Source organism: Silene latifolia, chromosome 5 (genome assembly GCF_048544455.1).
Source record: "Silene latifolia isolate original U9 population chromosome 5, ASM4854445v1, whole genome shotgun sequence".
Taxonomy (NCBI): Eukaryota; Viridiplantae; Streptophyta; class Magnoliopsida; order Caryophyllales; family Caryophyllaceae; genus Silene; species Silene latifolia.
Genome location: NC_133530.1, coordinates 7,146,165 through 7,173,382, shown reverse-complemented (window position 1 = coordinate 7,173,382; position 27,218 = coordinate 7,146,165). Strand labels below are relative to the sequence as shown.

Genomic DNA, 27,218 nt, shown 5'->3' with positions numbered 1-27,218 from the left:
TCTAAGCTCCTCATAAGTAGGCAATTTGCTAAAAAGTACCTCATAAGGAGTCTTCCAACCCAACACTGGAGAAGGAAGTTTATTGATGATGTAGGTAGCAGTCAAAACACTTTCTCCCCAAAATCTTTTAGGCAACCTAGCATGCAACATCATAGCCCTAGCAGTTTCAATCAAATGTCTATGTTTCCTTTCAACCCTACCATTTTGCTGAGGTACCCCTGGAACACTCTTTTGATGCAATATACCCCTTTTAGCCAGGAGTCCTAAGCAAGTATCTTGTATGATCTCAGTGCCATTATCACTTCTTATCACTTTGACAGAAGAATTATAAAAATTCTCAACCTGAGCTAGAAAATTATCCAAAATAGATGCTACTTGAGTCTTAAACTTCAGTAAAAAAAAGTCCAAGTGACTCTAGAATAATCATCTACAACAGTAAAGAAATAGTGTGCACCAGTGACAGAAGCAATCTTATAAGGACCCCATAGGTCAACATGAATAAGAGCAAATTTACAGGCTGCCCTATGAATACTCCTATCAAAAGGTAATCTATGAATCTTAGCTTCTAAGCAAGTCTCACAATCATAATGCTTCATGTCTTTACAAGGAACAACATCAATGTGTTGCATTTTAGACAATGAAGTGTGCCCTAGTCTGGCATGTAAAAGAGCTACATCTTTATCTTTATTACAATTATCAAAGCTAGAACAAGAACAACTAGCAGCAGTGTCTACTGTATTAGTAACAATTGAAAGCCTTGCAACTCTATGCTTGAGCTTGTATAAGCCTCTTTCTTGTAAACCAACACCAACAGGAATGCTAGAAGCAGGGTCCTGAATCACACATTTATCCACAAAGAATCGAATTAGCAATTGAGTGGTAGACAACAGTTTTCCTACTGACAGCAAATTATGCTTGAATGCAGGAACATATAAGACATTATGCAATCTAATACCAGACTCTAGTGTTATATGACCTCCATATGTGACTAACTGTGATGATCCATCTGGTAAGCCTATTAGAATTGGCTTTCTAAGAAGTTGTAAACAATCAAAATAGTGCTTATGACCAGTCATGTGGTCAGTTGCACCAGAATCAATAATCCAAGCATCTTTACAAATATCACAAGCCTGTTGATTAGCAAGAGTGATACCTGCAAAGTTCACTGAAGCATCCGAGAAATCAACAGGTGAATCATTCTTGGTCTGTTGTATTTGCATCATGTGATTATAAAGAGCAGTCAGCATTGCAGGATCAAACTGTACTGGTGTGACCTGCTGAGGAACATGCTGCTGTAGAAAACCAGACTGAGAACCCTGTTGATTCTGTTGATGCTGTGCAGCAGCCACAAAACTTTGCTGATTTTGATTCTGACTGTACTGTGGAGCATACTGAGCACCATACTGTGAACCAGAAGAAGCAGCAGGATACTGGAAATCCTGAGTAGGCTGACTAGACATAAATCCACCAGCAGCATTACCAGAAAACCTGGCTAAAAACTTAGCTTTCAACTCAGGAAACTTAATGAAACAAGACTCAGGAAGATGACCTTTCTTATTACAGTGATAGCACCATCTATCATCTATCTTAGACTTCTTTTCTTCCTTCTTATCATCTCTTTTCCAAACATTCCAAGGACCTTTACCATGACCAGCAGCTCTAGAAGCATTTAATGCACTGACATCTTGTGAAGGACTAACTATGTGAGAAATTAATTTTTGACTCTCTATTTGTTGTATGATCGAATAAACCTTGTTAAGAGGTGGTAAAGGATCCATAGCAAGAATGTTTGACCTAGGATGTTCATATGCATCACTTAATCACATGAGAAAGTTAAGAACCTTCTCTCTCACGGACAAATCAAGCATTTTCTTATACAAATTACACGAACATTTTGCCATAGCACCACAATCACATTCAGGTATTGCTTCTAATTCATCAATGTCATCCCAGTGACGTTTCAATTTAGTGAAATATTCAACAACTGAATCATTTCCTTGTGAAATATTCCTCAATTCTTTCTTTAATTGGAAAAGCAAAGGTGCGTTTGATTGTCCATACCTCTCACAAATATCAGTCCACAGACTCTTAGCAGACTTACAAGTAATGAAATTCTCCTTGAGATCTTGATCAATAGAGTTCAATAACCAGCAGCGGACCATGTAGTCACACCTAATCCACTGAGAATACTTTGGAGAGGTCAATGCAGGCATAGCCACAGCACCAGTCAAGAAACCTTGTTTATTTTTGGTTCCTAACGCCATAACTACACATCTGCTCCAGGACAAGAAATTTTTACCAGAAAACTTCGTGTTGCCTAACTCCATTGCAGGCGAATCAGAATTTGATAAGAACATAGGATCATCATGAGGATTACTGTATGATGCATCAGAATTTACTGTATCATTCGTCATTTTGATTGAAAGAGTAAAATATCGCGAATTTGATGAACGAAAGAAGGAAAAACTGAAATGTAATTGATTTGATTGAACAAAGAAGAAAAACACTCGAAGAAGAATGTAAAATCAGAGTAATTTGCGGAAGTAAACGAAAAAGTAAGCAGAGGCAGGCTATTCCTGCTCTGATATCATTTGAAAATGGACAGAGTAAGCTAATAGACCGCCATTAATGAAGCTAGCAGTCGCCATTGATGAAGATTATGAAGCTTTGAGTATGAAAATATCTAGAGAATTTAGTGAGAGAATTATGAGAGAGAAAGGTAAATTAAAATTGTGATTGATTGTATTAACTTAACAAATTCTGTTACAAGCTACAGTTATATACAAAACTAAGTTGTAACAAACTCAGTCAAAGTTTGTTATACTCAGTCAACAATGCCAGCTGTACAATGGCTATCTAGAAGCTACTACTATCAACAGTCAGGTGCAGTGAGAAGCTTCGTCTTCATTCTCAGTATGGCACCTGGTTCCATAGACAATTTAGAAAATTAGATTAAATTAATGATATAATTAAGATGAACCTATGCTAAACAATTATTAACGTGTGTCCATTGTACACATTTTAGAAAAATTCAAAGTAATAATTTAGCGAAATTTGTCACCCTCATAAAAAGGGTGATTGACAAGGTACACATAATTTACAAGCTTGAAAATTTACATTATGCGCATCTAGTAAAAAAGTAGCATCAACAAATTCTCTCATAATCCAAGAACTAAAATCAAAAGGGCATTGTGGACAATAGGTCCCAGGTTCGAATCCCACTCCCCTTTATTGTAATGCGACTTTGTGCGCGCTTCGATTGACCAAAAAAAAAATCAAAAAAAAAAAAATCAAAAAAAAATCAAAAGGGCATTATTAAAAGAAATTTCAAAAAACGTCATTAGCCTAAAACCCTAATAAAATAATTCTGGATGCATCACAGAATCTGGTCAAAATATCAAACGACAATCAAAGACTATATTAACGATCTTAATGGTAGCATCTAAATAAGGATAAGGTACTAGTTTATGGATTTGGCCTAATTTTTTTTTTTTAAAACAGAGAATCCTAGTCAAAGGGACATGACTGAAAAATTAAGTGAGTTAGCTAAGCTAGTTTGGTAAGGGCAACTATATTATTCGTGGGATTAGGAGATATGTCATATTGTCATCAAGCGTCCGTCAAACGAATTTGAGAGACCCGTTTTATAAGACAATTTGAGGTCCCATATATAGGAAAACTTAATTTTTATACTTTCTCCATCTCACATCAAATGTAACAGTTGTTTTTTGGCACTATTCATCGTCGTAGAGAATCTTTAATATTATTCTTAATCTATAAGACAAGTCATGTGAGATTTTGTTTAATTCATCGTCATGAATGCTATAAGAATATCAGATTTTTATAATTTTTAATAAAGTATAACTAAAGAAATTCACGTTTCAAAAAATAGCTCGACAAGTGTGACAAAACAGTTGTTACCTTTGGTATGGTATGATGAGGGTAGCAAATAGTACTCAAACCTAACATTTAACTTGTGAGTATAAGTCACGTATCTTATAACCTTTTTGACATGCTATTATACGGTCCTGTTTTCGTCATATTATCTATCCTACAATTATTACAATTAAGTTTTGTTGCCCTACAATTACAAGTTTTTGCATGCTTTGTTGGAACGTCTTGTTTAGTTGTTTTCCAGGTCAATTTTGGAAGTACGTATGTGAATGCACTTAATTATTGACTTGAGTAGAGCCACAATGAATCACATCTAGCTCTTGTTCATTCAAAACTTTTGGATAACACTCGATCACTTTACAGACATAGTGTCTCACGATAGAGCTGTCTTTGGGTCGGGCTGGCTGGGAGGCAGGGTGGGCTCTTTTGGTCAGGCCTGAACCAGCAGGGGAAGCGGCAGGCTTGACCGGGCCGGACTGACGGGTCTATGTATTTTTATTTTTAGTTTTACTAAAATGGCGGGTCAATGACGGACCGGGCTGGAAATTTAGGGCCGGGGTCAAGACCGGTTCGGATCGGGCCATGCCAAATTGCCTAAATTGAACGGCCGGAGGAGCTCTATCTCATGAAAACTTTACTGTAATATTAAAAAAAAAAGAAAAAAAGTTTAAACTTGCTAACTTTTACAATAATACTTCCGTTTTAACCACTATACTAAGCATCTCAAGACTCAAGCTACAACCATCCTTTGAAGATAATGTCTTTTTGTGCGTAGCTATTTTATCTTTTTTTTTTGGTATAAAGGAAGCTACATGATGCTGACGGAAATTAAACCCACATCATAAGTACGATGCCTAATAACTTTACAAGTTAAGCTAACTGACATCTACTCAAATTGACTATTTTATCATTGGCTTCTAAATAATCCCCACAACTCTCAAGGTCATTCGAGCAACTCTAATGGTAAACTAAAAAATCTTATAGTTTGCGTTTCCCCATCATTTTTCTAAGCAACAATGCTTTCAAGCTATAACATTCTCCAATAGCAAACTACAATAAGATTTAGCTTACAAGACCCCACATAACATATATTATTGTAATATAAATTACTTTATTGTTTTGTATTGTAGTTACTTATTTTATTTCAAACTACGTAACTCGACAAAGCTACATCGGCTTACATGCGGTAATATATTTTTATACTCCAATAGTGAGCAACATACTTGATAATTTACAACACAATAATTGCAACTTGCTAGCAAATACTTATATGCAACCATTGGTTGGAGTCAGAGGCGAAGCTATTGTTTGGCCCAATGGGCCATGGCCCGGGCGAGATAAAAACAAATCTGTGCATTTATTTCTAAAAATTCAATGGATAAGGAGTAGTGTATTAATAGTGTATTAATACCATAATTAGAGACAATTTCAAGCTTAATTTTGCGTGAATAAAAAAGGCAGTATGCCATAAACGTGCTTCCAAATTTAATGCTATAATTACAACTCATTTCCTTATTAATTGCATTCTCATAATATTTAGTTATTCGAATTCTACACATAAAATAATATTTCTTTGATATTGCAAAAGATAACAAAAGACCAAAATATAAAGAATATATATACATGTAGCAAACTTGGATATTTTGATTTGTGCTGATCAACAACTCCTATTAGCATAATTATTATTGGCTTTTGGCTTAAGTTAATATCCCTTTTTTTGGCTTAAGATAGTGTCTAAAATCTCCATTTTCCATTTCGTTCTTGTCTAAAGACGTTGAATTACAAATTATACTTATTGTAACAAAAGTATTATTAGTTTCTTTTACTATTTCATAAAAAAATATTTTTATTTTCTGTTAGCTCTTTAATTATTAGCGTTTTCCGTTCCTATAGGCTATAAGACTACATTTATAAAAGTTTCGGCCCGGGTTAGAATTTAACTCTAGCTTCGTCCCTGGTTGGAGTTGCTCTAAGTTTGCAGCCTTAGAAATATCATCACAAACATCTTCTGTTGATAACCCAATCATTTATACACTGTCGGAAAAAAAAAAACATTAAGCCGCTTTACCGAATTACGGAGTAAATGAAATATTAGTCTTGTACAAGACAGTTTTATCACATGAAACATTAATACGGAGTACATCTTAAAGTTTTTCGTCTAATGAAACTACATCATAGTGCTTCATAAATTTTTCTTTTATGGTGTGTTTGGGAACCTAGAATTGGATTTGAATTCCGGAATTAAGACAACTCGAGCGTTTGGGAGTCCCTAAAATTTGGAATTGGAATTGGACTCAATTCCCTATCCAGTGGCGGATGCAGGATTTGACTAAAGGAGGGCACACCCAAAAAAAAAAAATTGCGGACAACTTTTATACATTAAAATTTTTTTATCGTCAATACATAATAATATAATCGTAAAGAAAAAATATATCAACAAACCCTAAACGGCTAAACCAAATACCAACAAGCCCAAGTGCATTATTTTAGAGGGAATATTCATTTTCGGCGGTAGAATTGGGGGTCCTGTGTAAAAACAATTCGAGAGACCCCTTCAATTTTATATATTATCGTCATGAAAATAGTAAAAAAATTAACCAAAGAGTACCATAATCTTTATTTATAAGACAGTGGGAAATTTTACATGGAACTACTTCTAAAAGTGTATAATTCTATAGATATAAAAATATATATGCTTAACAAACAATATTAGTATGGCATTGGTGTCTTGGACAATCATTGAATATACTAGCCTAACGTCCCAGGTTCGAACCGTTGTAGCATCATTTTGAAATTCAATTAATTAAATCTAACTTTGAACATACAAAAAAACTAAGCCAAATCTAACCATAGTGAGATTCGAACAAGAGACCATCAAGGAAGTTTATAAGCGTCTTACCACCAGACCAAGAGCATCATCATGCTAAAAATAGGCATTCTAAATATGAAAACATAGATTTTCAGTTTTGTTTTTTCTTTTTTTTTTTCCGTCACGTGAGGACACGTGCCCTCCCCCCCCCCCCCAATACGCCGCTGCCTATCAATTCCATCCTAGTTAAAATTTGGTACTCTCAAATTCCTACCATATAGTAGTCATTTCAATTACATCCCTACTTGATTACGGTTTTTTGTGATGCAAGTTTCATCGCAATTTTTTTTATTTATGATTTTTTTTAATCGCAAATATTTTCCGTCACAAGATTTATTTTTTCCTAATAAAAAACTTGGTGACTTCGACCCATACGTGACCCGCCCAATTCCAATTCCAATTCCATGAGTTCCCAAACGCCAATGAGAAATTGAAATCCGGAATTGAATTCCATGCGATCTCCAAACGAATTTTTGGAATTGGATTTGGAATTGAATTCAAACATTTTGATTTCTACAATTGAAATCATGAAAATGAAATCAATTCCGGGTATCCAAACACTACCTTAAGGTATTTCGTAGAGCATTTTAGATAGCTAAAGTAAAAAGTTACTCCAAATAGCTTGTCATTTTATTTTACTTTTACCCTTATTAATAAATGCATCTATATATACGAAGAATATTTTTTATGATCAACATATATTAAACATATTCTACTAACTTTCCCACAAATAAACTTAATTAACTAAAGTTGGCTGGTGTGAGGGGTAAGGACTTTCATCTCTTAAATAAGTGGTCGGGTGTTCGATTCCTGGCTCTTGTGTATGAAAAAGCCAAACTTGGGAATGATCAACCCATTAAATTGTTTTTAGTATCCCGAAGGAGATTGTCTAAGCTATCGGTAGAAATACTCCTGATCAACACAAAAAAAACAACTTAATTAGAACTCGTCCTGATTAGAGACTTGAAAGTAAAATACAACCTTTTATTCTAAAAGGGGAATATTAAGAGACCTTAACGGAGATGTCAGCTAGCTCAACAGCTAAAACTATTGTCTTGTGTTACCCATGTCCTGGTTCGAGTCTTGTCACCATCAAAAACTGCCGTAATGACTCCCTTCACACCAAAAAAAAAAAACGACTAAACAATAAACTACTCCGTACTTACTAGAAAGAAGCTTTAAAGGGTGACAAAACAAAGAAGAAGAAGATATGGTGGTTAGGGTTTAGGGATTTGAGGGATCTGTAATGAAGTGGAGATTCCCAGGAAATCTCGCTTTACATACATAATAACAAGCCTTAATTATTTTTTAATTACATTTAATGATTGACAAAGGAAGCAAGTACAGGAGCTGTTTGAGGGTGGCATGTGAGGAAGGAAGAAGCAAACATACACTATGCTAATTTTTGTTTAATTAATTATATTAATTAATCCATATATATTTAAGTAAATTGTGGAGTGGGTGGACCATCTGTTGTCCAAATTAAACAACAGTTAGTCTTGTTGAAGACGGATCCGAGTAAGTGACGGGTAATGACACTCACAAAACGGATAGGGGGGGACAAGGTGGGGGCACCCCATGTGCTTCCTTTTCTCCTCTATTTGGGTCATTTGTGAGAGAAAATGGTATCCGTCACTCCACAGTGACGGATACGTGCCGTCTTCAATGAAATTTTGCGATTAAACAAGGGTACTAGTGTACTACTAGTACATTACTAATGTACTACTTTATCTCCATCTTTTAGCTTATTAGTTTGGTGTGATGATTGACTAAATATGTTTTAGGATCATGATTGATTGATCAGAAGATTTGATTTGATCATCATGCTCAGTTGCTGATCCCGTAGACTCCCAGGTTGTCATATTTTTTGGATAATGTATTAAATATATTTTTTTTGGCATAAACTATCTGGTTGAGTTCGGATTCAAGCTGGGTAGGATCGTTAAGGCGGTAAAGCTCCTCCTCATGAATTTTAATATGAGGCATTGCCAGATCAGAATGTTAGGGCTCGAATCCGAGATCTTTGATTAAGTTATTTAGAGCAACTTCTTACCAATTAATCTAATTATTTATAGGAATTAAATAGTTTTTTTTTGTGTGTGCAATCATGGATATTTAATAATCATGTTGTGGTTTCAATAAAAAAAGATACAAAGTGTATAGGAGTGATTGGGTTAAAGAGAAATTGGTTTGTAATAACCATTGTGTGATGTATAATGGTTACGGAGTATTATACATTTGCAATGTTATACATTTGCGAAAATAAAACCATTATACTATATATAACGGTCTTATTTGGGGACTTCTAAATTAATAACTCTACTATTATAGGTGTGACATATATGTAGGAGTGAGGATCGGTCCAAAATTAGACCTAATCGAGTTGAAAATTGAAAAAAAAAAGTTAATTAAGTGAACCAAAAACTGGGCCTAAAATTTCAATCTTGAATTGGGCCAGACGTATTTTATATCTGTGTCATCTCATTACTTAAAGTATCAGGTTGTTAAGCTAAAATTTAAAGTGAAATGAATACAATTACTTAAGTTTGGTTATAATGACATATACTAAATAGTCTATCATCATTATAATTATAAATTTTAATAAATACAAGTATATAAATTCAACTATACATTACTGTATTTCCATGAAGTGATCTTAATTAGACCTGGCAAACAGATCGGATCGTCTCGTGTTCATGTTCGTGTCGCATGTAAACGGGTGATCACAAACCCTCCAACCCAAACCCGACCCAATTAAATATCGTGTCGTGTTCATGTCGACCCATTTATATAAATGGGCTATCAAGCCTCAACCCAAACCGGTTAATTTCATGTCGGGTTCGTGTCATGTCCATATTTGAAAAGTTTAAGTATATTTATGTGATGAGAGATCAAAGAAAAATTAGGATTAATTTAGTAAACAGATCATTCGTGTCGGGTTCACGTTAGAGAGCTCAACTCAAACCCAACCCAACTAAATATCTTGTCGACCCACTTACATAAATGAGTTATTAAGCCTCAACCCAAACCCGTTAATTTCGTGTCATTTCGTGTCGTGTTATTGTTTTTGTCAGCTCTAGTCTTAATAGAACAAGTTGGGCATAACAAATTAGTCTAATATACGGAGTAATCCATAAGTAAGAGCCCAAAAGATTCCTATGGGCTGCAACATGAGAATAAAGAAAGGGCTTCATTTTAGTTGGTAATGCATATTTCTACTCTTCCTTCCACAATGATGAGATTGAGCTTGTCATGCCAGCAGAGTAAGCAGAAAACCGTAAAACACTACTGTAAGAATAAGACGGGCTAAGACATACTATTTTTATCTGAAATTAAAACGGACCAAATGATCACCATTTTAAAATGTACTCGAAATATTTATGCATAGGGTTGATACAGAATATATTTATCGGTGTCGTACTAGAGAATAGATAATGCAACAGGTAGCCGTGTAGCTCAATGTATTTCCTGGACGACTCTGAGCAAGCATATATGGGGGAATACATAGTCCGGTTCAAATGCTTCTTTCATTGGCAATTTTCACATAGAATCTCCTCCGAGTTAATATTAACACAAAATCGTAGTAAAACACAACTGTAAGAACAAAACGGGCTAAGACGGGAATTTGTACAAAATTACGGAATAAAGAGTGTAAGCAGCTATGGTGAAGGATTGAATAGTGTTGTTATTAGTTGTCATGGCACAGAACATAACTTCACATATGGTGATTGAAGCAGGCGAAGCTATACTGAACGTGAAGATTACTCCATTTAAACAGACTCGTGAAGACGTTATGAATACTTAAATTGACAAATAGATCAACCTAACCGGGTGCAAATCGAGTAATTTAGAGTCGGGATCATTTTGGACATGCATGCATTTGGATAAACTCGGTTACTCGGGTAATTTTAGGCTCAGTGTATTTTGGATGTGTTATCTATTTATTCAGAGGTAAAATCCGTATAGGCGACAAACATTTATGTAAGATCCGGACTTGTCCAGTAAATTCGAAACTTGAAGGCCCAATCCAGGAAGCATGAACACAGCTTTACAGATCACACAGCTCATTTTTCCCAACAGCCGGAAACTTGAAGAAAAGAACAGGATGCAACCATGCCTAAACACAAAAGGCTCGTTCCCAAGTGATCCGAACTTCAAAAATTATGTTCAGATCTTAAAATGACATGAACACAAGGAAGTGTGAAGTTGCAGATTTCCAAATGATATGAGCGGAAATTATACAGCAGACCGCTTCCAAATTCCAATACACCAGAAAAGCAAATCTAGAGTAACATCGAAAGAATCAAGCTCAGTTTACAGGGATAAGCTCATCAGCTTATAGGTTAATGAGTTAGACATCAAGCTCTCGCTCAAAAGCATGCAATCTAACAACACTGATCAACATGTATCACAGTCTATATGTAGATATTAATTCTTTACAAGGCATATAAATTAACGAAGCTGATAGACACCCTCGACTTTGAGGACCTGCAATGTTCTCGGACACTCAAAACAGCCAATACCTAAACAGGTTTTGGCTCACTAAAGAACACTGTCTAAGAAAAAAAAAAAAAAAAGTACTCGAGGCTTTAAAGGGTGTTTGGAATTGCAGATTTGTTATAAGCTTGGACAATATAATCAATGAATAATGTTAAAACAATGTACAAATCTCTTTAGGATATAATTACAGAGTCGAAATTACAGAAAAATGTGTTGCTTTATTATTCAAGTAATTCTCGTGACTGTACAAAAATATTGAAATTTCCTGATTTACGGTCTAAAAACAGACTTAATCCAAGACAAAGCAATGTTCAGTATGATGCTACTATAATTTACTTGTTTTAGTGTAATCTCTTCAAATAAATCATCACAAATTCTAACATTTAAATTATGAAGTGTAGGGCGACATACTATGAACAAACAAAAGCTCACCGAAGCTTCTTCCTTGACCTATGCGGGTATTTAGAGGCATGTGACGGAGAATATTCCACTGGCAACTCAGGAGGCGGTAACTCACCAGTGAGCATCCCGACAACTTCTTTCATAGAAGGCCGGCGGGCTGGTGACTTCTGCAAACAACAGAGAGCAATTATGATGCAAACTCCAGCCTGTTCTTTGTTCAAAGAACATATTTTGTCGTCAACCAAATCAAGAAGCTTTCCTGAACGAGCAAGCTGGCGGGCCCAAGATAAGAGATTTGCCTTGTGGAACTCGGACATGGGCGAGCCAGTCACTTGCAAAGGGCGTCGCCCAGCAATAAGAACTAACATAAGTACACCAAAGCTGTACACATCACACTTTTCGGAGAGATCACCACCCATGCTATACTCGGGGGCAATGTAGCACACGGTTCCCCTCATACTTGGTGTGCTACTAATCCCACCACTCTTTGGTATCTCCCCACTCATTGAATCATAGCTTGGATGGCGCCCTTTCCAAAGATCACCGCTCAAACCATCCAACCACCAATCAACACTACTCCGACTACTCGTCCTACTTCTACTTCTAGTCTTCTTTTTATTTTGGTCTAAATAGTTCGCTTCATCTCTAGGCCACCAATTTTCCTCATGATCACTCTTTTCCCCTTCATGCTTCTTTTTCTTTTTCTTCTTCTTCTTCTTTGCAAGTTCCTCCGAGTATTCTTCTTTCCACCATTCCCTAACCGGCCTCCTCTTATCCTTCTTTGACATCTTCCCATCATCCATCGACATCCACCAATCCATCTTCTTCTTCCCTTTCTTCTTCTCCACTTTCTCCGCTTTCTTCACCTCTAACACGCTAGTTGACGCTCCTCCAACATTCCAATCATTATCCGGCCTGTCTTTTGCAACCTCCATCCCCATCCACTCCATCACATATTCCTTCACCTTCCCTTGCTCCGACCCCCCTCCTCCTCCCCCTCCACTACCCCGCCCACCGCCATTCTCCTTTTTCCGCCACCAATCCCTACCTAAACCTCTCACACTCCCATCCACATTCTTCACCACTCTTCCACCCTCAACTCCCCCTTCCAAATCACTCTCCTTATCCACCACCGACTCCAATCCCTCAGGCGTAGTTGTAACCATAACCGTCTCCGGTGACGTCTCCACCGCTAATCCAACCCTAACCGGCGACTGATCCACAACAACACTCCCATCCTCAAACCCTGTCGTCGTAACACTCTCCGTCTCGAACACCGATCCACTATCCTCAACATTATTACCAGTATCATTAACATTAATCACAACCTCATGCTCAATATTATTAGTATTAACATTAATAACAGTATCATAATTATCAACTAATTTCAACCTAGCAAGACCAAAATCAGCAATTTTAGCAACAAAATAATCATCTAACAAAACATTACTAGGTTTCACATCACCGTGAATAATCGGCGGATCGCATTCATGATGCAAGAACGCTAAACCTTTCGCAACATCAACCGCAATCCGATGCCGTGAGCTCCACTCCATAACCTCCTTCAATTTCTTATGCAACAAGCAATCCTGCAAATTTCCATTCCTCATAAGCTCATAAACAAGACACATACGACGTCGTCTCCTCGACGTCGCAAACCCTAGCAATCTCACGACTCGGTCCGAGTCAACCAAGCGATCAGCAAGCGCGATCTCGTTATGAAACTCGCGCTCGCCTTGAAGAGAACCGGAGTCCATAAGCTTGACCGCCACGTGGCGGTGGTTAACCATGGCGGAGTATACAGCGCCGAAGCCGCCTTTACCGATACGGCGGGAGTGGTGGAAGTTCGCGGTAGCGCGACGGAGTACGGAGAAGGAAAAGCGACGAGGACGGCGGTTGTTGCTGTGGTTCTCCGGCGAGTGTGACTTGGAGGAGAGAGAGTGTTTGAGACGGCGGTAGATGAAGAGAAGGAGTGTGAGGAGAGAGACTGTGACGGCGGCGCCGGCGATTGGGGGAATTACGTAGATGACGTGGCGGTGGTGGTGGTGGTGGTGCTGGTTAGATGTTGGTTGTGGTGAGGACATGGTGTAATTAGTTTGGTTTCGGGTTGGTTACCGAAACGTGTGACACGAAAATGGGACAGAGGATCGAAAAAAATATCAAGGGGGGTTGATTGAGTGTTTTTCTGGTCCTCAAGGAGTCAAGGGTGTTATTTAGGTGTTAGTTGTGGGGAATACATGATGGTTTCGGAGAAGTGAGACACGGAAATGGGACAGAGAATTCGCGCTTGTGATTTCGGAGGGGTGAACGTTGAGATTAAAATTGGGGTAGAAAGAATTAGAGGGTGTTGATTAAGTAAGAAGGTGAGATTAGTAGTATGTAATTATGAAGAGAAGAAATGGCCGTTGGAAAGGGAGGCAAAAGCTGCAAGGAGTAGAGAGTTTCGGAGCCTTGGAGGCGTTTAATGTGGTCTACCATGTGAGGGAGTTCCTCCTCTCATTCTCCCTTGTTTCTTTCTACTACTCCACACTTTTGCTCCTTCATTTACTTTTAGGAATAATTGACAACAATAATCCCACCTTTAACTTATCTTCTCCAAATAATCTCACCTTTGCTTAATCTCATAATAACCTCACCTTTATACCCAATCTTCTTAAAACAAGCCATATGACTTATTACCTATGTAATCGGTCATTTTTTCATTAGTCAATCCCCATTCCCCTACTCTTTTTAGTCAACCACCAATCCTTCACCCAATTCACCCAATTTGTAGCATTTCCTCCTTCGTTGCTTCTTGATTTCTACGTCTAAACCTCTTTCAATTACAACAATTTCATTTGTTCTTATTTAATAATTTGGTTCTCTAAAAAGGGTAAAAATGGAAGAGTAATTTGCTTAAATGACAAAATTTACAAAAACATATGTCCAGAGGTTTGTGGCGTCTGGGATTGACACTTGCCGCACTTCACCGTTACGACACACATCTTGCCACCTCGGTGACAACGGAAGACGATTATCTAGTTTCAAATGCCGCCATGGAATTGGGTACTAAGAGTGTAATTCATGAATAGCGTATGCAATCAACAACCCATAACAAATGTTTAGGGTTGACAGAAATTTAACAAGACGCAAAACGATACTCTGATTTTACTTTGCTAAGAATCCGAGAGTGTTGATTTGGACCTTGGACTTCAATTTCTCTTCTTATTTGAATCTATTACTTCAATAAATACTCCATATAATACTTCTAGAAATCTGTGCCAAATACTTGAGGGTTGAATCGAATAGTAAATGTAAACATGATATTGAATGTCAACTCCTTAAGCTGGAAAATGGCGAAGGGATGGCTTGAATGCAGCATAATGTTCATATATATAATTTACATAATATCCCTTGTATAAGTTGTATTCTTATTAAGAAAACAAAAGAATTGTTTATGGGATAATTTATGGAGGAAGATGGGGGGTTGAAGATGAGAGTTAAAGGGAAATTAAACAAGGAAGTGAGAAACGGTCACATGACTTGTTATTGTAGGTAAGTTTTTTGTATGGCTTGTTTTTAGAAGATAGAGTATAATGGTTGGATTATTATGGGATTAATGAAAGATGGGATTACTTTGAGAAGATTGGTGAAAGGTCGGATTATTCCTGTCAATTATTCCTTACTTTTATGTAGTTTTCAAGATCATTAATTCTCAATTCAGACTATCAGGTCTAAATTCTGAAGGTTTCAGACGGTTTTATGTGATTAATTTTATGGTAAAATGTAACCATTTAATGATAAACTGTTGTAACTAGTGTTTGTTGTTTAGCTAATTTTTAGTCAAAAAGTTATCACATTTGGCTGTAAATAAGTCACATATTCCGTTCGAAGCCTTCAGACGAAAATGAGTGTCTGAAGGGAGTCGTTCTCTTTCAAGATAAATGTTTAAAGTTTGATAATGTTTTAATTAAATTTTTCCAATGAGTGAAAGATCGTTTAATTATGTAAGACCATCTTAGGCCCTGTTATTTTGGACTTAAAGTCACTTAATTTAAGTTAACTTCAGATCCTATAAGTTCGATTCGATTCGATTCGATCCTATAAGTTCGATTCGAGATCATATAAGTTCGATTCGATTCGAATCCTATAATTTCGATTCGATTCGAGATCCTATAATTTCGATTCGATTCGATCCTATAAGTTCGATTCGATTCGATTCGAGATCCTATAAGTTGATTCGATCTTATACTCACTTAATTTAAGTTCGATTCGAGATCCTATAAGTTCCGTTCGATTCGATTCGAGATCCTATAAGTTTAGTTCGAGATCCTATAAGTTCGATTCGAGATCCTATAAGTTCGATTCGATTCGATTCGATTCGAGATCTTATAAGTTCGATTCGATTCGATCCTATAAGTTTCGATCAAAAAGAATGCAGGCATTACTCTAGAATTTGTAGCCAAAGATTATACAAATGTAAAAAGTCTTATATCTAGTTATGTTTTGAAGAATTGGTTAACTACAGTACTTAAGTAAGTAAACAGTCCACATCGTACGTTGTTAAATTTTATCATATATATGATAAAAAGATCTTAATAGAAAGTTATCTAATTAATGAATACACAGATTTAGATAGAATTGTGAACGGTGTATAATAAGATTTTAAGTTTATGAAATTGTTTTTAATAGTTGTACCTTCATTTTCACCTCAAAACAGAAAAAAAAAATGCTAAAACACAATTAATTAATAAACACATAAAGTAAATTTGATATTAACGCCATGATTTGACATCTGATCAATTAGATTGAAACTCTACAAAAAGAAAAAGAGGTTGTTATATATTTATCGAATGTAACTTGATAAGAATATAAGATGATTTGAGTTTAATAAGAGTAGAATAATCATTGTCTATACTCAAATTGAATAAAAATTAAAAAATTAGAAAATACAATTAATTATGAATCAATTAGACTTAATTTTTTTCTCTTGAATGATAACAAAATAATGGCCGCTTCCTTTGGTGCACACTGAATAAATTCTTGAGTATAGGTCAATAGCCTGCAATTCTACAACGTGCAAACCATGTAAATATATCATTTTAGCCACCTTTTTTAGAGAGTGATAGACTCTCAATCTAGAAGGTAGACTCATGTTATAAATAATCCCTTAATGTTATTCTTAACAAAATATTCTCATTAAATATGGTAAAAATGAGAATATACTTGAATATCTTATATGAATTTGTTGTTAAACTTAACATATATGGATTATTAATGTGTGCCCTTAGGACATACGTTAGAAAAACCCAACTTAAATTCATTGAAAATTTTATAAAAAATTTAACCACTAAACCCGACCTCCCGAATTCAATAAAGGATTATGAAAAGCATAGTTAGAGAAGAAGGAAGAAACTTCCATCAATTACGCATCTCTAACTCTAAGTAGTACTTAACCACAAGTAGAAGATAACCACGTGTGTGACTTTTATTTTAGTTTGATTATAGATTTATAGAAGTGGATTGGGTGTAGAGTTGGTAGTATTTGTTGTTTACTTCCTTATTATTCTAAAAACAACCCACTTTCCAATTGGATCCTCCTTAGAAAACACATGCTATCTTTCACTTTTTATGAAGTAAACATCCAAAATTCAAAGAAAGAAACATCCAAGTTTGTTTTTCTTATGAGTTGGTTTGACTATTTCTCTTTAATAGATCACCTTTTGAGTTTTGACTCTTGTGTTCTACCACTACTACAGAGTTTATGTAAAACCGTCTTATAATATAAAACTATTTTTTATAAAAAAAATATTCATTTATTATTAGTGATAAATGAATGTTTAAACAACGTCTTACATAATGAAATGGTCTGATTTAATTATTTGGAACTAGTATAGATCCCGCGATATATAGAGCCTTTACATTTTAATGCATTATATATAAATTTTAAATTGACGCTTCATTAATTTTTCATATATAATCCCTTTTATTTTAGTATGCAAAAAATACTGGAAAAGTTATTAAAAGAAATGAGTGAAGTCATGAAATGTGTATTTTATGAATAGTCTAATGATTTAAATTTAATTTTTCTAAAAAAAAACGTTTCTTTTTCACATAAATAATAATATAAATTTAACTTCTTTATACGAAGTATATAACAATAGCACTTATAAAAGATTTAACAAATTATTTTTAGATTTATACCAGTTTTGTTTTTATTTTAATTAGACGAATACGCACTGATGGGGCATATTCTGCACCCGCTGACCAGTCAGCATATTGAGCAAGGTCAAAGATATCCACAGCAAGTCAACGGCTTAGACAGCCTAACTCAAGCGAGGCTGTCGGCTTTACCGACAGATGGGTCCCGGCCGGGGCAACTAGCACCAGGGCACATATCCGCGAACTCATATCCAAGACCCCTCGGTGAGTCAACGGGGCCCGCCGGCCTGCCATGGGTCCTCGGCCGAGGGGTAGATTAGTCTTTCCACCTGCTAGCCACTTGGCCACTACGTGACAAAAGGTGAAAGTCTATAAATACTCCTCTACTCTCATTGAGTAAGGGATCCACAATTTAACCTAAGAATCACTATTCATCTGGTAATATCTTCCTTATCTCTCTACAATATATACTTCACCAAGTAACAACAACTTATCTCTCTAAGTTACTGACTTGAGCGTCGGAGTGAGTTCGCTCGGTCCAAAGCCGAGCCCTCAGTTTGTTCATCGTTTCAGGAGACCGCAAGGAGGATTCAACTAAAGACGTCATTCTACAAGCACGGGTGGTACCATATAACTGCTCTGGAATTACACCCGGAACAATTGGCGCCGTCTGTGGGAAATAGACACTAGAAGCTAGTCACATTCATTCCCAAAAAAAAAAAAAAAAAAAAAAAAAAAAAAAAAAAAAACCAAAACAAAAACCCACCCAAAAAGCTAAGAAGATGTCGAAACAACCAGAGAAGGTGTTGGTGGAAAACAAATTCTACCAAGACGACACATTCCACAACTCAGAAATCGGGCAGTCCCCACCGGCCAGTATCACCGATACGACGAACGGGACGCCAAAGGAACAAGATGTCCGCCGCCACCGACTGTCACCATCATGGGACATGTGGTTGATGCAAAGAAAGCCGAAGCTACTCCCGGACATAATTGTCGCACGCCGCTCACACCGTCACACCGACAAGAGCGGCGGAACCCGTCCGAGAGACCAGGGCCCGAATGTGACTCCAAGAGACTTGAATGGAGCACTCGGAAGAAGCGGCCCCGTCAAGACGCCGAGGAGCCCGAGTGCCGGTGGTAGACCTAAGTCCTTCCCGCACCCGCAGGAGGACAGCGTCGCCGCGGCACCGACGAGGCCTGCCTCAGAGGAGTGAAAGAAGTCCGACTCGTCAGAGTCGGAGAAGAAGCCCGACTCACCAGAGTCGGAGAAGAAGCCCGACCCGCCACGGGGAGGGGAGCCGGATTAAGGATACAAGGAGCCGATCGCCGCGTGTCGTTTGACACGTGGTCAGACAGCCCCTCAATGACTATGTCCTTGACGTCCCGTTGCCGACTAAGCTAAAGTTGCCGCCCATATCATACAAAGGAGAAGGTGACCCAAGCGACCATGCCGAGGCCTTCGAGTCTCACATGTCGGTATGGTCACATGCCAAGCGACCATGCCGAGGCCTTCGAGTCTCTGCTTGCGAGGTCTTCGCCCGAGCAAGAGCGAGGGTCGAAGGGGAAAGACCTCCCAGGCCGAGGAGTGACGGTGACACGAGCCGATCGCGAGTACCACGGCCATACACTGGGTCCACTTAACGATAACTCGCCGCATCGAAGAATGTCATTGAAGAACTGATCCGGAAGGGGAGCCTCAGCAAGTATGTAGCTGGAGGCCCAGGAACAAAGTAAATACAATCGAGCCAAAATCTCGATCACCTCGGCCAAAACCGGGAGTGACGGGGGAACGAGCCGAAAGATGCAATCGAGCCAAAACCTCGATCATCTCGGCCAAAGCCGGGAGTGACGGGGGAACGAGCCGGTAAATGCAATCGAGCCAAAACCTCGATCACTTCGGCCGAAGCCAGGAGTGACAGGGGAACGAGCCGGTAAATGCAATCGAGCCAAAACCTCGATCACCTCGGCCAAAGCCGGGAGTGACGGGGAACGAGCCGGTAAATGCAATCGAGCCAAAACCTCGATCACCTCGCCAAAGCCGGAGTGACGGGGAACGAGCCGGTAAATGCAATCGAGCCAAAACCTCGATCACCTCGGCTAAAGCCGGAGTGACGGGGAACGAGCCGGTATGCAATCGAGCCAAAACCTCGATCACCTCGGCCGAAGCCGGAGTGACGGGGAACGAGCCGCAAATGCAATCGAGCCAAAACCTCGATCACCTCGGCCAAAGCCGGGAGTGACGGGGGAACGAGCCGGTAAATGCAATCGAGCCAAAACCTCGATCACCTCGGCCAAAGCCGGGAGTGACGGGGGAACGAGCCGGTAAATGCAATCGAGCCAAAACCTCGATCACCTCGGCCAAAGCCGGGAGTGACGGGGGAACGAGCCGGTAAATGCAATCGAGCCAAAACCTCGATCACCTCGGCTAAAGCCGGGAGTGACGGGGGAACGAGCCTGTAAATGCAATCGAGCCAAAACCTCGATCACCTCGGCCGAAGCCAGGAGTGACGGGGGAACGAGCCGGTAAATGCAATCGAGCCAAAACCTCGATCACCTCGGCTAAAGCCGGGAGTAATGGGGGAACGAGCCGGTAAATGCAATCGAGCCAAAACCTCGATCACCTCGGCCAAAACCGGGAGTGACGGGGGAACGAGCCGAAAGATGCAATCGAGCCAAAACCTCGATCACCTCGGCCAAAGCCGGGAGTGACGGGGGAACGAGCCGGTAAATGCAATCGAGCCAAAACCTCGATCACCTCGGCTAAAGCCGGAGTGACGGGGAACGAGCCGATAGATGCAATCGAGCCAAAACCTCGATCACCTCGGCCAAAGCCGGGAGTGACGGGGGAACGAGCCGAAAGATGCAATCGAGCCAAAACCTCGATCACCTCGGCCGAAGCCAGGAGTGACGGGGGAACGAGCCGGTAAATGCAATCGAGCCAAAACCTCGATCACCTCGGCTAATTAAAACCGAGGGCGACGGGGGAACGAGCCGATATGCCTAGATATTTACAACGGCAGTCAGAACGTAAACTCGATCACCTCGGCTAACTAAGACCGAGAGTGACGAGGGAACCACGACTTGCCCTCGGCTAATTAAGACCGAGCTTAAGAATGTATAAGTACCGTTGAGACGCAACGACACCTCGGCGAATTAAGACCGAGCGTGAACGAGGACGCAATCAATAATGGTCTATAGATACGAACGCGTCGCGACGTAACCCCGATTCCCTCGGCCAAGGCCGGAAGCGCGGGCCACAACGACCGATACGCTAACATGTTTACAACGGCGGTTGGGACACGCTCCTTGACAGAATGCCAATCGACGTATCTTCTTCAACACGCTCCTTGGTATCTACTTGCCAAACGGTCCACTCTCAACCCTGGTCTCGGCCAACGTCTCTCTCTTTTCCACATCGGATGTCCATTACATATCCATGTGGAGGGGGATAGGGTACGGCCTAAGCGAAACAAGCCGAGGTAGAAGAAGCGGGCGAGAAAATTTTTACTTGCGCGAGAATATACGCTCGGATACATCGGAGCCCATACCACGGCATAGACTACGCCTGGGGCAAATTGATGGGGCATATTCGCACACCCGCCGATCGGCATATTGAGCAAGGTCAAAGATATCCACAAGAAGTCAACGGCTTAGACAACCCTAATCAAGACGAGGCACAATCGGCTGACAGATGGGTCCGGCCGGGGCAACTAGCAATGGGCACATATCCGCGAACTCATATCCAAGACCCCTCGGCGGTGAGTCAACAGGGCCCGCCGGCCTGCCATGGGTCCCTCGGCCGAGGGGTAGATCAGTCTTTCCACCTGCTAGCCACTTGGCCACTACGTGACAAAAGGTGAAAGTCTATAAATACTCCTCTACTCTCATTGAGTAAGGGATCCACAATTTAACCTAAGAATCACTATTCATCCTCAGTAATATCTTCCTTATCTCTCTACAATATATACTTCACCAAGTAACAACAACTTATCTCTCTAAGTTACTGACTTGAGCGTCGGAGTGAGTTCGCTCGGTCCAAAGCCGAGCCCTCAGTTTGTTCATCGTTTCAGGAGACCGCAAGGAGGATTCAACTAAAGACGTCATTCTACAAGCACGGGTGGTACCATATAACTGCTCTGGAATTACACCCGGAACACGCACAAATTCTTATTTCAGACCGCTATATCCGTTTGAAATGGCCAGACGGATACCATTTCCTCTCACAAAAAATCCATTTAGGGTGTGTGTGGGAAATCACATGGGGGTGTCCCACCACCCATGTGCTTCTCACTTGCGAGAGGTCTTATTGCGGTCTGAAATAAGGCGGTCTGAAGCAAGACGGACTGACGAATACACAATATCATTTAGAGTTTAGAAAATATTATATATTAATGAAAAAATAATAATTTATTAAAGTACAGTCTTGTTCCTTATTTAAGCAGATTCTTTTGGAGGGGGAAATTTTGAGAAGATTTATTCAGTTAGTATATAGTAGGGGCCAGGGGGTGACTACTGACTAGTAGTATTACGAGTGTAATTTGTAAATAGTAGCAATTTGTTCCTACATTCTTAAATAAAATTTCCGAAAATAATCTTTCTAACTTGACTTCCACAGTTTTTAGGACACGACCATCAATTTGACTAGTTTTTTTTTTCCATTTCCATAAAAGTTCTCGTTCAAAAATTACTTTTCTGAAAAAATTATTTAAGATGAATGTAATAAATATTTCATTTTCATGTTACATTTTGATTATTTTTAAATTTATTAATGGCCAAAGTTTAGCTCCATTACAAAAGTTAAACTAATTTTATTTTGGGATAAAGTATAATTTACTGTCAGTATTAAAATAATTTATGAACTAAATAAGATTATTATTATCATGTTATAATACATAAATTCTACTATATGACGGTAGCACCGTGCGATGACACAAAAATTGACCATCTTATGGTAAATTGTCACCCTTTATGATAAATAATGACCACTTATTTATTACTCTAAAATCACCATTTTATAACATAAAATGGTCACTATATATTATAAAATGGTTAATTTTTGTGAATTATACGGTACAATTGTCGTACCTTAAAATTATTGGTATAATGTATAGGACTATAGAAGTTCTTAACTTCAGCTCATTTCAGTTTAGTTAACTTCAATCGGTTCAGTTCAGTTCAGTCAGTCTCTTCACAAATTACTCCTATTTCAGTTCAGTTTATCAGTTCAACTCCATTCAATTCAGTTTAGCTCCATTATAACCGAAAAAACAAGGTATTTGATGGGCTAAACTAAATTGAATTAAGGTCATATAATTAAGGTCGCTATATTATAAAATGCCAAAATATCTTCAACTTTATATATTCACTAAGTCAAAATATTGAATTCCTTGATGGGATTTGTTAATTGGCAGATACGACTTGAGAATCGTATCATTCCAAGGTCATTTTATATGGAAGAGTAAGTCTTGCTTAAAACGGGTCGGATTTTAAGACGGGTCATTGTGTGAGAGAAAATGGGTAGAGGGGACAAAGGTGGGACCCCCCATGTGCTTCTCCACTCACCCTAAATGGGTATTTTGTGAGAGAATATGGTATCCGTCTTATTAATAAGACGGATACCTTGGTCTGAAATAAGAATTGGGGTATATGGAAAGTGATGTTTGTATACCAATTTATAAACTCGAGTAGTATTTCTTTTGGCATGGGGTGGTGATATGGTATGTGCGAATGGGTCATTGTCGCATTAGATATGACTGAGACGTAATCAACGTGTTGGACGGCAACGATATTATTGACTAATATTTAATACTCACTCTTTTCTTATGCTATTTTAATATGTGGAGATAGGTTATGTACTTTTTTATATCACTTTAGATATATGAAAATAATTAATTAATGTATTTATATTTATACAAATAAAAAGTCGAAATTATATTTCTGGCAATTTCTTTCATGAAATTAAAACATACTATACTCCTAATATAATCTACTTTGAAAAGTGTGAGGCTATGAACGGTGCAGAATAAGAAGTTGAAAATCCGGTATAAATAAATTATAAATGCTTCATATTTATCAATATTTTTGAGATCAATGTATGCCAATTGGCAAATAATTTAACGGAGATTTATATTTAGTTGTTACTAACCAAGAGATTTGAAGAATTATTCTTACAATCGATTGACAGAATTAAAAGAGATTTATTTTCTTATAAAAAGACTCCAATTTTATGAGTTTTTTCTCACTACTTTATTTACTAAAAAATAATGAATGTTGTTGAGTCAATTAATTGACACACAAGTCAATAATATTTTGACCTAAAATCGAAATTAAGGTTAACCTTATCCAAATTAATCTAAAAATGAATTAAATGACTCTTTTTTGAAGAAAAAAAACCCGTAAAGGTATTACTTCAATAGCAATAAATCGAAAATTAAAGCAGCATTAGCGGTTGATGGCAAACATTCTGATCAAATAGTTTTACCTTCAACTCTAGGCCTTAAATGACTTTTTGTCATTTCTAATTTAATTTGACAATAAAAATTAACTAATATTAGGGGGTCTTTGGTAAACGGTGGATTGGAAAATTTTCAGCATATTCAAGGCTTTTAGCATGTTTGACTTACCAATCTACTATTTTTAATGTTTGATAAATGGCATATTGACAGAGTAGATTGGAGCTCAATCTACTGTTTTCCAATATGCTGCTCTACCTAGCATATTCACATTAGTAGATTGTGAAATATGAATCTGTCAACAATTTACACATAAATACAACAATCAATTAACCAAAATCTGCTAATTACCAAACACTTCTACTAAATCTGCTAATTGAAATATACTAGTCAAACCTGTTAATCCAATCTGTCATTTATAATCTGCTTGACCAACCTGCTTCTGCTAATATCAATCTGCTGATTACCAAACAGGGCCTAAAACTGTTAAGAGATGGTTGGCTAGTTTTTTTTTTTTTTTGACAAGGAGTATCTCCTTTTTTTTTTGGCAGCTATAAAGGAAATCCGTCTTACATAACCATGGCCCTTTTAGCTAGTCGATGGCCACTGAATTAAGGTTTCTAGGGATGAAACTAAAACTAAGACAGTGAAAAAAAGGAAAGCAAGCTTCGATGTCTAGAAGGATTCTTTGAGTCAAGTGGTATCCATTCTCCACTCCTGTGATCTGGAATATCTCCTTGAAGGAAGATAATGCCTATCTTAACTTTTATTGATTCAACGTATAAATATAGATGTACAAGAATATATTCTAGGCTAAAATTAAGGAGTTAATTAGCTACAAAGAAGGTAACAAACTAATACAAAATAATTTATATATTTGCATATATCCTATCACTCTCCCCAGTCAAAACGGGAGGTTGCTGGACTTTGACACTGTCACGAAAATCATCAAAAAGAATCAAGGTGAGCCCTTTCGTGAAAATGTCAGCAATTTGATAACGCGAGGGAATATGATGAACACGAACTTCTCCACGTTCCACTTTTTCACGAACAATCTCCTTCGAGGTACTGAAAAATGAGGTACTAAAAGGCAACTTGTTTGGTTGCCCATTAAAATCATGGGATTTTAAACTTCCTAGGAAGTGTAAAACCATGATGTTGTTTTGTTGCCAAAATCATGGGAAGTAGAACTTCCCACATGAATCTACTTCCTCCATTATGTGGGAAGTCACTCACCAAGCCCCCCTTGGTCATTGGAACTTCTCACATGAATTAACTTCCCACATGCAAATCAAACACTTTTTGGGAATTCACATGAATTGGAAATTCATGTGAATTTGAAGTTCCCGGGAACTTTAGTTCCCTTATGTCAACCAAACAAGTCCTTAATCGATAAGAGACTCCTTCATTCAAAACTTATAGCCACTTGTTTAAGAGATGCGAGTCTTGATCACTTATATCAACCAACTTTGGTGGGAGATTGTTGACCATAAAAGCAAGCATCATCTTGTGCGTTAAATCACAAGTTCTTAAATAGAATCCTTTGCGTAATGTACAACTATTTCAAAGTAGTTTATAAATCTTACACCTCCATTAATTATTATCATCAAATGAGTTACTCCGTATATAGATAAGTTGTTGTCATTACATGTACTAACTACAATGGTTTAGAGAAGAGGAACTGAAATTCCTTCGAGAAAAATAAAGGAGTGAAAAAAACACTAAGTCTCTCTCACATGGATAGGTAAAACAAAATACTAAAACTTAGGAGATACGGTCTTTTAATAAGTTATTAAGAGATCAGTCTTCCGTACCCTTTTATTTGTATTTTGTGACCCTTTTGTTGTTGATCGTGACATACTCCCTCCTATTCCAGATAACCGTCTCATTGTCTATTTCCGTCTATTCACAATAATGTCCATTGTCCATTTTTGGTAAGTGTTGTGTGGTTCAAATTCAATTCCATTTCCTTCTATTCACATAACTGTCCAATTGTCCGTTTTGTGTGGTCTAAACTCATTTTCTTAATTTTTGTGTCATCTTCATAATGGGACGGTTATCTGGAATAGGAGGGAGTAGTAATTTCGTACCTATTTACATAATAAATGTAGCCATTTTATCTTTAACCATGATTTGTACCTATTTTATTATCTTTAGTGCCATTTTTTCTTAAAATTGTCTCTCAATAAGCTTATTGAGAGTATTGAGAGACCGTCTCTCTGGAGATTTACTCTTAACAAAAAATGAGTGTCTAACGAATCACATATGACTTGTCTTTATTTACCCATGTGTATTTTATTTGACCCGTCACAAGCTTATAAGAGATATTATCTAATATCTATCACAAATGTGGAAAACTAGAGAGGTCTGAAATTCAAGGTCGATGCGTAAAGGTGCATAAATGTGTCTGGTTGACTGGCTGTAATAAGTGGAAAGTTACAAGTGACAATAATCGTGTGAGACCAACAAGTTTGATTCTTCAACGTTGGTGACACATTAAGTTGACAATTCTGTACACACGTATTGACACATTACAGCTTACATGCGTGCATTTTGGTTTTGGACATCACAAAATCTCATTAAAGACGGCACGTATCCGTTACTTTGAAGTGACGGATATCATTTCCTCTCACAAATTACCCAAATAAAGGAGAGAGGAAAGCACATGTGGGGTGCTTTTGCCTTATCCCCTATCCGTTTTGTAAGTGGCATTACCCGTCACTCAACTGCTCCGAATTCGTTTTAAAAGACTAACTGTTTGGACATACCATCAAAATTACGGAGTACAATTTACAAGTATTGCTTGTTTATAATCACGTCGGCCAGCTGTTAGTAGTTTTGTCATTTTGTTAGTCTGATATCTAAAAAAGTTTCAACGCAAATTCTTGTTTCAGACGGACTATTTTCGTCTCAAATAATAAAACGTGTTTGAGACCATTTTATGATCAAATGTGACC

General features: G+C 37.9%; 1 protein-coding gene across 1 annotated transcript; it reads right to left on the bottom strand.

The window, feature by feature from the left end:
* Positions 1-11,461: 11,461 nt before the first annotated feature.
* On the bottom strand, positions 11,462-14,189 carry LOC141656578 (receptor-like serine/threonine-protein kinase At2g45590). The gene has a single exon (XM_074463528.1). It carries the CDS (start codon positions 13,747-13,749, stop codon positions 11,692-11,694), a length of 2,058 nt encoding a protein of 685 aa, XP_074319629.1. The 5' UTR covers positions 13,750-14,189; the 3' UTR covers positions 11,462-11,691.
* Positions 14,190-27,218: the final 13,029 nt, after the last annotated feature.